Below are 13,398 nucleotides of genomic sequence, written 5' to 3' on the forward strand. Positions count from 1 at the left end.
CCGAGGCCCGGGGGTTGGGGACCGCTGCTCTAGCTGACTGATGGGAGAATTTATAAACTCTTGCATTAGCAAATTTGGCCACTTCAACACATGAGCATCAGAAAGGGAAAAAAACAACTCGATATCACAGCAAAGCATGTAACAGACACCCTGGCCCACCACGTGGATGTCATGCTTTGCTTCTCCTAAGTGTGAAATAGACACGCGTGCAGAAGTTGCAGTACCAGGATGCTTTACTGTTATGTTGGGTTGGAAAAAAAAAAAGTGATTTAACTGAATTTGAATCTGTTATGGTTGCTGGACTGTGAGTGAGTGTTTTATAAACTGATGATCTACTGGGATTTCCCACACAACCATCTCTCGGGAGGTCGTCTTTACTGAGTACGGTCTGAAAAAGAGAAAATATCAAGCGAGCAGCAGTTCTCTGCCAAAGGTCAGAGGAGAATGGTCAGAGCTATAGTTAATAATACAGCTAATAATATAGTTATTATCCAAGGATAGTGTAACCATGGTAACCATCTTTGATTAGCATGTACTAACATGACAGCTAAACATAAAGAACAGCTAATAATAGCGACACCATAAAGCCACCATAAAAAACTTAGGAGCATTAATGTCTATATCAGATTTTCCCCGGAGCCACACGAGTTCTTTTTCTAGACTTTTAGGAAACAGGGATCCCCCAAAACTACATGCATGTGCAGGGCTAATCAAGCATTTGCCATTAATTGTTAGGCAGCATGAAATTCAATCAAAAGCGAGTAAATCTCAGCGCACTCTTTAACTCCTCCCCCCTTCTTCTGAAGTCTTCTCATCACTTCTTGGCTCATGTCCCACGGTCAGCCGTTGAGTGGCAGCCGTTTGACAAGAATGCGCTGAGACAATTTTGCTGATGCCAAGTGAGGGCCTGGTTACTGCAGTGTTGACATAAAGAGGTTGCAGAAGAGTTCATCAACTTCGCACAGTTCACAGTCAGGACAAAAATGGGCTGCAAAACAGTTTGGAGGTGAAACGTTTTAAACACGTCTTTCAAGAATGTGCACCTCTTATTGAAACGGGGACTCAAAGTCTATGTGCATGTGTGAGACGGAGAGATAAGAGTCAGTATGTCCCAACAAGACGCTGTAAGAACAAAAGTGTAAGAATGGAGCATGTGACTCATCACTGTGTCTGAATGTGGAGGAGTGAAGCCATGTGTGGGCAGAGCAGTTTGATGACCAGCTGACTAAAGAGCAGCCTCACTTACACAAACTCTTATGTACATGCAGACACGCGAACATGCTGCAATAACCTAATTCCATATAGATGCAAATATCCACAGTCGCGCAAATGAGCCTCCTTGCTTTACCTCATTATTTTCTACACATATTGTAGTACGCCACACTGTCACTGTGTTTATTATCTCTGTGTGTTATATAAGCATCCCAACAGTGAGTGGATACAGTGCATGCAACATAACTAAAACGTCCTCAGCTTAATTCCAGCTGAGAAACCGACTGCATTTTACACCCCGCCTCTGACTGCTTGTTTTCCAGTCTTCCAGGTCACTGTCCAATAAAAGAAAAAAACGCCTAAAGACAATCATTTGAAAAAAAAAAGATATCCTCATATCCCCACACAGAGTAGTTGCTGAAATGGAAGTGGTGAAAATTTATTGTTACTGATGGTTGAGCAAAATTTTTATTTAAAAGTGACTTCTCTCTACCTGACAAGTCTAAATCCAATATAAGATCAACTCTTATAGTAAAGAATTTTGCTTTGCATCTGTGTCTGCTGGTCTGGGTGTTTCAGAAACTGCTGATCTACAAAGATTTTTGTGCACAGCTATCTCTGGGGTTTATAGTCCGAAACGGGGAAAATATCCAGCGAGCTGCAGTTCTCTGGGTGAAAATGCCTTGTTTATGTCATAGGTCAAGTGAGAATTGTCAGACTTCTTGGAGCCGCTGGAAAGACAACAATAACTCAAACAAAACTTGTTACAAACAAGGTATGCAGAACTGCACCTCTGAACACACAACATGTTGAACCTTGAAGTAGATACAACAGCAGAGGATCATAGCTGGGGCTCCTGTCAGCTAGAAAAAAATAGATAAATAAAGAATATTGGAAAATGTTGCTAGGTGAGAATTTGCCATAAACAACATGTTGTAGTAAAGAATCTGTCCAAAATGTGAACATTGGCATCCTCGAAAGAGGATGCCAGTGAACTCCCCACCATTTGACCTTAGAACTGAAGAAGCTTCTCGGATGAGAGGTGAAATGTCTTCAAGTAACCTAAAGAAGTCCAGATGCTTTTCTTTGCAAGCTCCTTTGACTACGATGACCTGGATGACTGAGAACCTTCACAGACATATCAGTGGTGTCCTCCTAACCATCCTAACCTGAACATAACAAAGCACAAACGGCTTCCACCGACACCAGGTCTTAATCCATTAGGATGTGGTGGAACAGGAGACTGACATCATGTATGTATGGTCAATATGGACCAAAAGCTCTGATAGATGTTCCCCAACCTTGTCAAAGGAGCTTGCAAAGAAAAGCGTCTGGACTTCTTTAGGTTACTTGAAGACGTTTCACCTCTCATCTGAGAAGCTTCTTCAGTTCTAAGGTCAAATGGTGGAGAGTCCCAGATATAAACCTAGTGGGAGTTTCCCCCCACAGAGGGACAAAAGGACCCCCTGATGATCCTCTAATCGCCTGAGCCAAGGTGTGAAACTGGGTGTGGGTCCCAATCAGCCAGAGTTTCGGGTGAGTTTATTGTGAAACCTGGCCCCACCTTATCATGCGAATTCCTGAGGTCAGATGGCCCAGGATGTGAGTGGGCGTTAAGGCGTCTGGGAAGGGATCTCAAAACTGGATTATAGATGGCAGAGAGTTGGTGTCGTAAACCACCGCCTCTGTTCAAAGATGGTCGCTCACAGTGGACATAGATGCTTCTTTCACTCCTCTTTCAAACCATCTGTCCTCTCTGTCCAAAATGTGAACATTGGCATCCTCGAAAGAGGCCAGTGAACTCCCCACCATTTGACCTTAGAACTGAAGAAGCCTCTCGGATGAGAGGTGAAACGTCTTCAAGTAACTTAAAGAAGTCCAGACGCTTTTCTTTGCAAGCTCCTTTGACTACGATGACCTGGATGACTGAGAACCTTCACAGACATGTTCCCCAACCTTGTTGAATTATGTGAGTTCTGAAGGCAAAAGGGAGTCCAACCTGCTACTATCAAGGTATACCCCAATAAAGCATCTGGTTAGTGCGAGCTACTGCTGTACTCAAAAAATATTCATGCAAAAAAGGGGCATGAATATTTTCCATGTCAATTTTCCACGTAATTTTATACATCAGTGTAATGTAAAACATAAAATTCAATGGAATCTGTTCTGATCTGAATATGTTTCTTAATGAATATTTATATGACTAAATAAAGCTACCGTAATTGTCGGGCTATAAGCCGCTACTTTTTGCACAAGCTTTAAACCCTGCGGCTTTTAGTCAGGTGCGGCTTTTCTATGGATTGTCCATGATTTTTGTCATATCGTAAGACGATTTGTTTTGTTTGTTCCGCTGTTGTACGGCACTACGTTGCCTGGTGGAAGGGCATGTGATCAGACACACAGTATGTTGGTCACATGTCCATCCGCCAGGCTACGTACAAGTAGCGCAAAAAACAAACTTCAAAGTAGCGCGACGCGTTCAGCGGGAGGCGTGGATGACGAGAGGCGATCTATTTTTCTGGTGTGCTGTAGGTTATTGTCATGTACTACATTTGTTACTCATTTATGAAGCACAGTACATGTTTCGTACTTGTAATTACCGCTACTTGTACATATACCTAGAAAGTTATGCAAATATGTACCCATAACTTGTTTTTCAAAATATTAATAAAAGGGGTGTGTCTCCAAACAGCCATCTCTTTCCTGACAATTCCCTTTGTGCATATTCTCTTACATATGATAAGTCAACATTGAAACACCTGCGGCTTTTAGTCAGGTGCGGCAGGATTTTCCCCTGATTTTAGCTTGTGCGGCTAATATTCAGGTGCGCTTTGTAGTCCGGGAAATACGGTATATATTTCTGTTGCATTTTATTCAAAATAGATGTTTATGAAGGTAAAGAATCATTTGTTGACTTTATATAGCAGCTATGCCACTTTCAACCTTTTAGCTGCATAAAGCTAATCTAAAGATGGAATTTAGGAAGTGAAGCTAAAGATAGTCATCAGCTTAAATTCAAACTGAAGACTACCACCTGACCTTTGACCTAACCTCACAGAGACATTGGACACCACAGGCTGCCCTGCACAAGCTAGGACAGACTATTACTGTGAGCTGTACTTGTTCATGCACTTGTACATTATTCTCACACAATCTTTGAAAAAAAAACACACAATCGTTTTATTTTGAAGACGTCTCATGACATAAAATAACCAAATATCTAAGCAGCAGGTCGTGTACAGATCTACTGTGACGCAAAAACCCAAACAAACATAAATTACTCGAGGCAAAAGTCTAAATTTTATAGGGTTATCAAATGTCACTTCCTGAGCAGTACTCAGCTTTCTAACATATTCGCTCATCTGTCTTTCCAGTACTGTCTCTCATACATCCATCTGTGAGTGAAGTTTTCACACATTCATATTTTTTTCTTCCCTTGAAGATACAGCCACAGTACCTTTAACTAATAGACAGACTGTGTGCCAAACTGCACAGAAACAGTGTTAATTAATATAAAAGGGGTAAGTGTAACTCCACCTGTGTTCTTGCTCCAGTTCTACAGAGCTAGATAGATGCTGAAGTATTGAAACCACAACTTTACTGACATCTGCACACAGGATTTCAGGAGTTGCAGGTATAGGACAATCAGGTGACACAGGAATATCAGGCTGCTTATTTACAAATATCAAATAGTTTGAAGTTATTGTGTATTAATACTTTTGGATTTCAACATTAAAATGTATACAAATGCTAAATGGAGCCAATTACTTTTTAAATAAAGTCAAAACTAATGCAAAGCCATCACTATACATCTTACTGAGGAGCTTAGATTACAGGAAGTCTCTGCGCTAGGTGGAAGAAGATCCGAGAGACTGAGCCGCCAGTATTGCTTAATATTTTTCCTGACTACTGATCCTGTCAATGACACAGATCCGGCAAAGATGCATGGTTTAAACCAATCATCCGGTTCATCTAGCTCAACAAAGACTCTCAGAAGAATTCCCTTTTTTAATCAACAGCTTTTACTTGCCTTGTTTGCTGAGGTTGCTGCTTTTACGATTGAGAGACAGACGGACAGCAATGACATGCCCTGCTTTATGACAGTAGTAACATTGTTTCTCTGTCGTTGGACTTGGTGGACCACCTTTACCTTATTGGGGCTAAAATGCAGCATTTTTCTACGTATGCTCACAGTTGGATCTTTCACATTTACTCACACAAATACTCTTGTAGGTCAAGGCAAATTTCTGCAGCAGAACTTTAGCCTGCTGTAGAGTGGTTACATTTTATTCATTCAAATGTAGCACAATCTGCTCGGAGACACAGCTCTCGAACTGTTCAAACAACATCAGCTCGCTTAGTGTTTGAAAGCCAGTAACTTTGCTTGGTGCATCCCATCTGTCAAAGCAAACTTAAAAATGGTTTGAAAAGAGGTTCTCTTCATTTTACAAGAGAGCAGCCTCAAGTACCAACGCTGGTACCTTTAAATTTGTCGTATATGATGCTATCTTCAGTTGAGGGAGCTGCACAAGCCTCTTGTGCCTCATCAACCAGCTTGTAGTGAAACGGAAGAGACCAGAGATACTTTGGCTAATGCAAAGCAACAGCAATGCAAGCACAAAAATGAAAGAAGGTCTCTGCTTCAGTTTCCTGAAACCGAAGGAATAGACTAATAGTCTTACTCACATCGAAGCTGAGAGATGAGGAACAACAGAAGGACCAGTAGTACCTTCTTGACTTTGTTAAGGAGGCACAGAAAATGGCTCAGTGTTACTCTTTTGACACTAACTCAAGCTGGAGGATCCTGATATTCTAAAACTCAATTTCCCTCTGGGATTAATAAAGTTTCTCTGATTCTGATTCTAATAGCAGCCTTCAAGCTTACGGCAGTTTAATTTGAACTCAAGCTCATCTTTACATGTGTTGTCTTTTCCCTCAATTTTAAGATGGGCTAGGTGCATTAAAGCATAAATAAACTTTAGACAAAGGTGAACAATCAAGAGAAAATGAGGCCCGAGGCCGCTGCTGAGACCCTGAGGTGAGGAGCAGCTTCGCCGGCCTCCTCCCCCACCCTTTCTAAGGAGCAAACCATTCTGTCCACCATTAGGAACAGCAGACTTAAACTTTTTCTGTAGTGCATTCTTTCTAACGGTCGACAAGGGACAACTGGTTGCAGATATCAGCTTGACTGGGTACATTCTAAGAGAAAATAGCTATGCTGCTGCCTTGATTGAAAACCTCAGCGAGTCCTTTTATAGTTTTGACACACTTTATGATTATGGTAGATGGTTAAGGCCAAAACACTCAACTCGAGGCTTCAAAATGTAGGAGCACAAACTAATGAATGTCCACCTGTCTATGTATTTAAGAAAAGTACCGGTAAGTTCAGCCTTGATTAAATCTTGGAAAATATTAGTTTAGTTAAGTTTTGCAGGCTTCAGCTGCATCTTGGACACCTGGCTTGTTTCTCACACTCTAACACTTCTAATTACATCACTCATCTATTTTTGGCAGAGTTAACAAGTGAGAGAAAGGTGCTCAATCACATCTTGAAGTGTTCTGAGATCAGGATTCACAGGCACACTTCGTACGGGGCTTTCTCTTTTTTCCACTTCAGTGACCTTCCAAACAAAGTAAAAAAAAGAAATCGTTGAACTGCTCCAACCCTCACAGACCACATAAATTCCTGACCACAAAACAAAACACACAATCCAGACCAGAAGTCTCTTTCACAGGACCGATTTCTGGGTCTATTTTGGGGCGTCTGGTCGAAAGCTTTTTTTGTCACAGTTTAAGGGGGTTTTCCCGCATTTCCACCCCCCATCCACAGTCCTCCATAATATCTGCATGCATGATCGGTGCATTACAGGCCTCTTCTTTTTGTCATGTACCTATTTAATTAGACTGACATCATCTCTGTACTTCCTGCCTGGTTGAATCACAAACAAAAAAAAGACAGTGCCCCTGGTTCTTTACATGATGATGAGCAACCCACTGCTCACCAGAGCAACACATTGACAGGAAACTAGGTCACAGTTTTAAGGCAGGGCAAACAATTCCCTCCCTTGTCGCTGTTTAAATGAAATATTCCCCAGGAATTTAGGCTCCGCTGTAATTGAAAGTGTGTCGGCCTGTATGTTTGCCCCAACTCACAGCGAGCAGCACCCCGTGCTCCCCACTGTATGTTTGTACGTTGGAACAAAAGGGTAGATGCGCAGTTAAGGCAACCTTTGTTTGTGACTGTGCAGCCATGCTGACATCCAAATGGATGAACGCTGAACCTTCCCACGTGACGTGCAACACCTCTTTACTTCCCGCAGAGTATCTGTAAAGACAGAATACTTTACTACGCATCAATTTCTTTAGAGGAAGAGGTCTTTCATCTCTTCTGAACAACACGGTCCCTGCTCCAGAAGATTTCATCCCACCATTAGACTAAATGGCCCATATGAACCAGTTCACATGGCCCTGAGCATGTGAAGGCAAACACAACAGGAGCGGATAAGAGGATGAGTAATGTTTATACTGGACTGTATTCCTATTAGTGCTATGAACCGGCTGCTCTTCCACTCCGCCTGCACTGATGAGAACCACATGTTGAATGAGGGGCCAGTCTTCTTCAACCATTCACCTGAGACACAGTGACCAGAGGGCTCTTCTTCTTCTTCTACCCTCACACATTGTGCAGATGGTCCAGAGAGCCAGGACGGCCTGGAAAAGGCTCGCATGGGAGCCTAGAACAATTTATTTTCCTGCCGGCCTCAGGCTCGGCCCTGATTGAACATTCTTTGGGAGGAATGTTTGGAATCCTGAAAGCTAATCCTCTCCGGGTCTCCCTCACCTCAATAAATAATAAAATACATTAGATCTGATTTCAGGTTGATTACATTAAAACAGTGCATGGTCAAATGTCCACTAATACCTGGAGAAATGGTCAGTAACCAAATGGGGTTTTTTGGTGACTTTAGGGTGATTTTTTAACAAGTTCACCAAGTTCAATAGCTTTGGTTAGCATTCTAACAAAAATGGTATCTATCCAATACAAAGTAACACATTACTGTAATCACATTACCATTTATGGTAGCAGCACAACTGTAAAGTGCAAACTGCATTCAGGACAGAAGTAGTTTCATTATGTCTGTGTAGGTTGGGGTCGTACAGTTCATAATAATCTAAAGAGCTTGGAAAGAAAGTGACTGGATTTCTTTAAGGTTCGTGAAGATGCTTCTTCAGTTCCAACAACCGAATGGTGGAGAGTCCCAGGTAAACCCTACTTGGCGTTGTCTCTTAAGAGGGTCGTTGAACTACTATTGATCATGTGACTCATCACATGAGCCAAGGTGCAGGAAAAGAACCAAAAAAGCTGATGTTGCTAGCACAACAAGAGCTGATGTTGCTAGCACAACATTAGCTCTTTGCAAACATCTGCACAGACAGCATGCTAATCCGAAGGTAGAGAAGAACCCTGAATGATACTAAACCTCCACCCAGCGGCTACAGGCTGATCTTCAGTAGGGAACAAAACGAGTAAAGAGCACTAAGGCTTGCAACATTGTAGCCTCGATGCAAACCAGTGGTGTCATTAATATAAGGCGACCGTGGTTCAAGAGTTGGGAGTTCGTCTTGTAATTGGAAGGTTGCCGGTTCGAGCCTCGGCTTGGACAGTCTCGGTCGTTGTGTCCTTGGGCAAGACACTTCACCCGTTGCCTACTGGTGGTGGTCAGAGGGCCCGGTGGCGCCAGTGTCCGGCAGCCTTGCCTCTGTCAGTGCGCCCCAGGGTGGCTGTGGCTACAATGTAGCTGCCATCACCTGTGTGTGAATGGGTGGATGACTGGATGTGTAAAGCGCTTTGGGGTCCGTAGGGACTAGAAAAGCAGGCCATTTACCATAAAGCCACTAAACTGTGCAATCAACAGTTATTTCATTGTGATGAAAAAACCCCAACTGCATATTTAAGCCAGCACCAAAGTGCAAGAAACTTTTAATCCCTAAACTCAGTGAGTATGGATAAAAAAATCTTTTGAGACTCAAGAGAACATCAGTAGCTACAGACAATTTCAGCGGTTATCGTCATAGCATTTCATACATATATGCAACATTAAGTAAGATTCTGATTCATTTATGATGTATGCACTTAGTCGGTTACAATTCATACATTTCCTTAAGTTGGACTGTTTTAATAACGTCTAACAGCCCAACATGTTACAGCACAAGAACATTGACTCTAAAGCATGATAGACTTCTTGCAATCAGTGCATCAGATTAAAAGCAAGTATTTCAATTGCTTTTCTTCATCTGTTACACGTTGTGATTGACATGCTGCTGCCGCTGCTGCTGATTCGAGCTTCTAAGAGCTTATCGATTCCTTTTATGAACGTGGACAGCCCCCCCCCCACACACACACACACTGATTTTCTGTCATTTGCACATTGCAAAACAATGATGACAAACTCTTTTACACATGAACCACAAGCAAGTCGTCTTATTTTTTTTTTTTTTTTTTTTTTTTACAAAATTTTGTTTCACAATTTGTTCAGACTGAAGAGATAATAAAACATTTGGCACTAAGGTAGAAACCCCGTGAATGCCCAGTAAACCAAAACACAGCAATCAGAAACAGAATTGATAACGGCGTCACAACAGCTTCACTCAGGTGTGGGTGTTTTTTCATATGAGTCCAAACCAAGCAGCTGATACTGCATTTGAGATTTTGAATAGCATGCTCTGCTATTTCTATCATAGTTACACATAATATCTTATAACTGTCTGGCAAAGGCCAACACATACTGGCAAAGATCAATCAAGCACTTAACAGCACATAAAGGCAACACCGGTTACATTTTTTAAGATTAGGCTTAAAACTTTCCTTTTTGCTAAAGCATATAGTTAGGGCTGGACCAGGTGACCCTGAACCCTCCCTTAGTTATGCTGCAATAGACGTAGGCTGCCGGGGGATTCCCATGATGCATTGAGTTTTTCCTTTCCAGTCACCTTTCTCACTCACTATGTATTAATAGACCTCTCTGCATTGAATCATATCTGTTATTAATCTCTGTCTCTCTTCCACAGCATGTCTTTTATCCTGTCTTCCTTCTCTCACCCCAACCGGTCGCAGCAGATGGCCCCGCCCCTCCCTGAGCCTGGTTCTGCCGGAGGTTTCTTCCTGTTAAAAGAGAGTTTTTCCTTCCCACTGTCGCCAAAGTGCTTGCTCATAGGGGGTCATATGATTGTTGGGTTTTTCTCTGTATCTATGAAGCGCCTTGAGGCGACATTTGTTGTGATTTGGTGCTATATAAATAAAATTGAATTGAATTGAATTTAGATCCATGATTTGTTGGAGAAAGACACAAACATTCTAGTTTTACCTTCGTACACCTCAACGGTGGACTGAATTTGTATTTTATAGCTTTTCACTACAATTTTAAACACAAGGTCCAATGAGATGTCAGTGCAAGTGACATAACATCTAACCAAGTCAAGAAAAGTCTTGATAAGGTGCGTGTATCATTATTAATATATGCAATCGTTAGATGCCTTCATGAATGGAAATGCAAAGAGTTTACAACAAGATGCAAACCCAAGAACAAGAAGAGGAAATTAGACCTGTCCAGGAATCACCTAAAAGAGCCTGCTGAGAAAATCTTAGGAGATGAATGAATGAAGATTACCTTGTGCAAAAATGATGGGATAGAAAAGTATGCATAAGGAGAGAAACAACTCCTAATCCAAAGCAAATCACGTCATCGGACACACATGATTGGAGCAATTTTATGGCATGGGCATGTATGGTTGCCAGTGAAACCAGGTCACTGGTGTTTACTGATGACGTGACTCCTGATAGAAGCAGAAGGATGAATTCTTCAGCATACAGGGCTACACTCTCTGCTCAGATCCAATCAAATGCTGCAAATGCTGCCAATCCCACAGAGCTTCACGGTGCAAATTGAGCCTCTGAAAATGAGGGACTACATATTCTTTTTTAAATTCTCTACTTCCTAAACCATTCATGCAAACTCAGTCCCATTTTTATGCTTCTATCCACCGTGGTGGCGTACAAAAACGAACTGTATTTGCTCCAGCCTACATTTTTAGAAACCTTTCAAATGAGACTTAACAACTCATTTGGTCTTAAAATGTGGACTCTGGGTGATGAGGTACAACAAATTAGTCTCTATAACGAGCCCCTTACCTTTGACGAGACGCAAAAAGAGCAATGCATTTTATCTTTATGTTTAAAGGGTTCATCAGTCAGCGCAAGAAAGTATACCTTAAACTCCCTTCAGTATACATCATTAGCGAAACGAGCCACACCGTATCGTTTTTAACTGCTGCCTGAGTCATAGCCGCCCTTCCCCCCTTAGATCCCCAGCAAAGAAGCAGCAGTGGGTCAGCAGAAGCAATAGCAGACCCAGGGGCAAGCATCATTATAACATGGCTGTGGTAATTAGAAGGACCACTCAACCATTTGCTAAACTGAAGTAATGTGCCTTATCTGCTCTAAAAGGAAGTGAGGATAAGGTTCACACAGGCTCATTTCCAAAAACACAAAACACACCACACTCAGCTTGTCATGGAGGTGTAGCTGGTTACAACTAACATTAACTCATGATTCACTATTAGCAAACACACAGTTACATTTGCTTCTGGCTAAAGTTTTCTGACTTTATGATCTATACTCTGCTGATACAGTTTTATGAGACATAAATGTGCCTATTTTTGTAAAACTGAAAGGAGGAATTGTGTTTTAACAGTGTGACAGGTCAGAGTTTAAAACAGCACAGTCTATAGATAGACTGAGTTGAGCGTGGCTTTAATGGGATTTTATTACAATCCGAGTATGCTACAGAGGTGGTTAAACAGCAAACCTTTGTGAGGCAGACTGAAAGGCCTCTTTCATGAGACTTAATTGGCAAACATTTAGACTCAGTTAACTTCCCATACAAATTAATACAACCTGACCCCGTCTCCATCCTGTGTCATCCTTCAGCCAATCACACGGCCACGCAAATCAAACCACACGAGCTGCACTAAATCTAATACTGATAGTGTGTGGCAACAGTGCGCAGTAAATTAAAGGAGATCAAGAAGAAAAATACCTCCCATACTTAAGAAGATAGGCACACGAAGAGGAAGCGTTGTTTGGAAAGGACATCCTGAGAAATGTCTGATGCAACATGAGCTAGAGGGAAAAGTTTCGAAAGACTCTCTTCTTCAAAACAAGCTTACCGAGAAGGGCTTGAAACAGCTGGCTGCCCAAGATGGAAGACACTTTGCCCACGCTGGTCTTCAAGGCCTGTTCCTCTGGACTGGTCAGGTTGGACTGGTACTGCTTGAGCAGCCTCACCGCCCTAGCTGTGTCTGCCTCACAAAATAAATACATGTCTCAGAACAACAGCAGCAGCAAAGCCACACACAGACAGGGGAAATGAAATAACAGTGTTATGAACCTGTATCCCGTTTGAGAGGCTAGAAAAAGACATTCGTGGAGTTGCAATTTTCAAAAATGTCAGCAATTAATCAGCTCATACAAAAATTCCAGACTACTCTAAACTTACCTCTTTATTTTAGCTCTAATTAAACTATTACTAAATGTAAATACATGTAGCCAACAATACTGCTTCTACTGCTTTTCTTTGCACAGAGACACACTGTTATAAGAATTTAAATAAATAATAAAATACGGAAGATTTCTCCTTTTTTTTTTAAACTAAACGCATCACTGCTGCTGCCTGTTATAGTCTCCTGCAGAGCACTTTAAAGGCATTTCTCTCTTTCCCATCAGGACTGTGCAGCTGGTTGTTGAACCCGGTGGGTGGTGAGGAGCACAGAATGCAGGGTTGATGCACATCACGAAGGTAAATCTACTACTTCACAGTTTCCTACCTAATCCTGAACATTATGATCGAGTAGGAGAAAAACATCTCAGAAAACAACAACAACAACAATAACAACAACAGTACGGAAGCTGACAATTTCCACTTACTCTTAACTTTCTCATTCCCTGAGGGCTAAAACAACAGTCTGGTTTCTCGAGGGGATTACAGCGGAGGTTCGTGGGACGTCGAAAAGCCGCGCAATAACTTTGATGGCGTAATGAGCTGGCATTAACCTAAAAACTTTAACTTTACCCGAGTATATAAGAAAAAAATGTGACACGTGGGGGGAAAAAAAGATATAACGTTGCAT

General features: G+C 41.8%; 1 protein-coding gene across 3 annotated transcripts in view; it reads right to left on the minus strand.

The window, feature by feature from the left end:
• Positions 1 to 13,398, minus strand: part of dlg3 (discs, large homolog 3 (Drosophila)) — a 95,520-nt gene that overhangs the window by 81,754 nt on the left and 368 nt on the right. For 2 of the 3 annotated variants that reach the window (XM_085135912.1, XM_085135978.1), the window contains exon 2: positions 12,439 to 12,570. In XM_085135912.1, the coding sequence (XP_084992038.1) occupies positions 12,439 to 12,570 (132 nt within the window). Of the gene's footprint in view, positions 1 to 12,438; positions 12,575 to 13,398 lie in introns of all 3 variants that reach the window. The other variant, XM_085135922.1, reaches the window with a different exon arrangement.

Source organism: Neolamprologus multifasciatus, chromosome 2, assembly GCF_963576455.1.
Source record: "Neolamprologus multifasciatus chromosome 2, fNeoMul1.2, whole genome shotgun sequence".
Taxonomy (NCBI): domain Eukaryota; kingdom Metazoa; phylum Chordata; class Actinopteri; order Cichliformes; family Cichlidae; genus Neolamprologus; species Neolamprologus multifasciatus.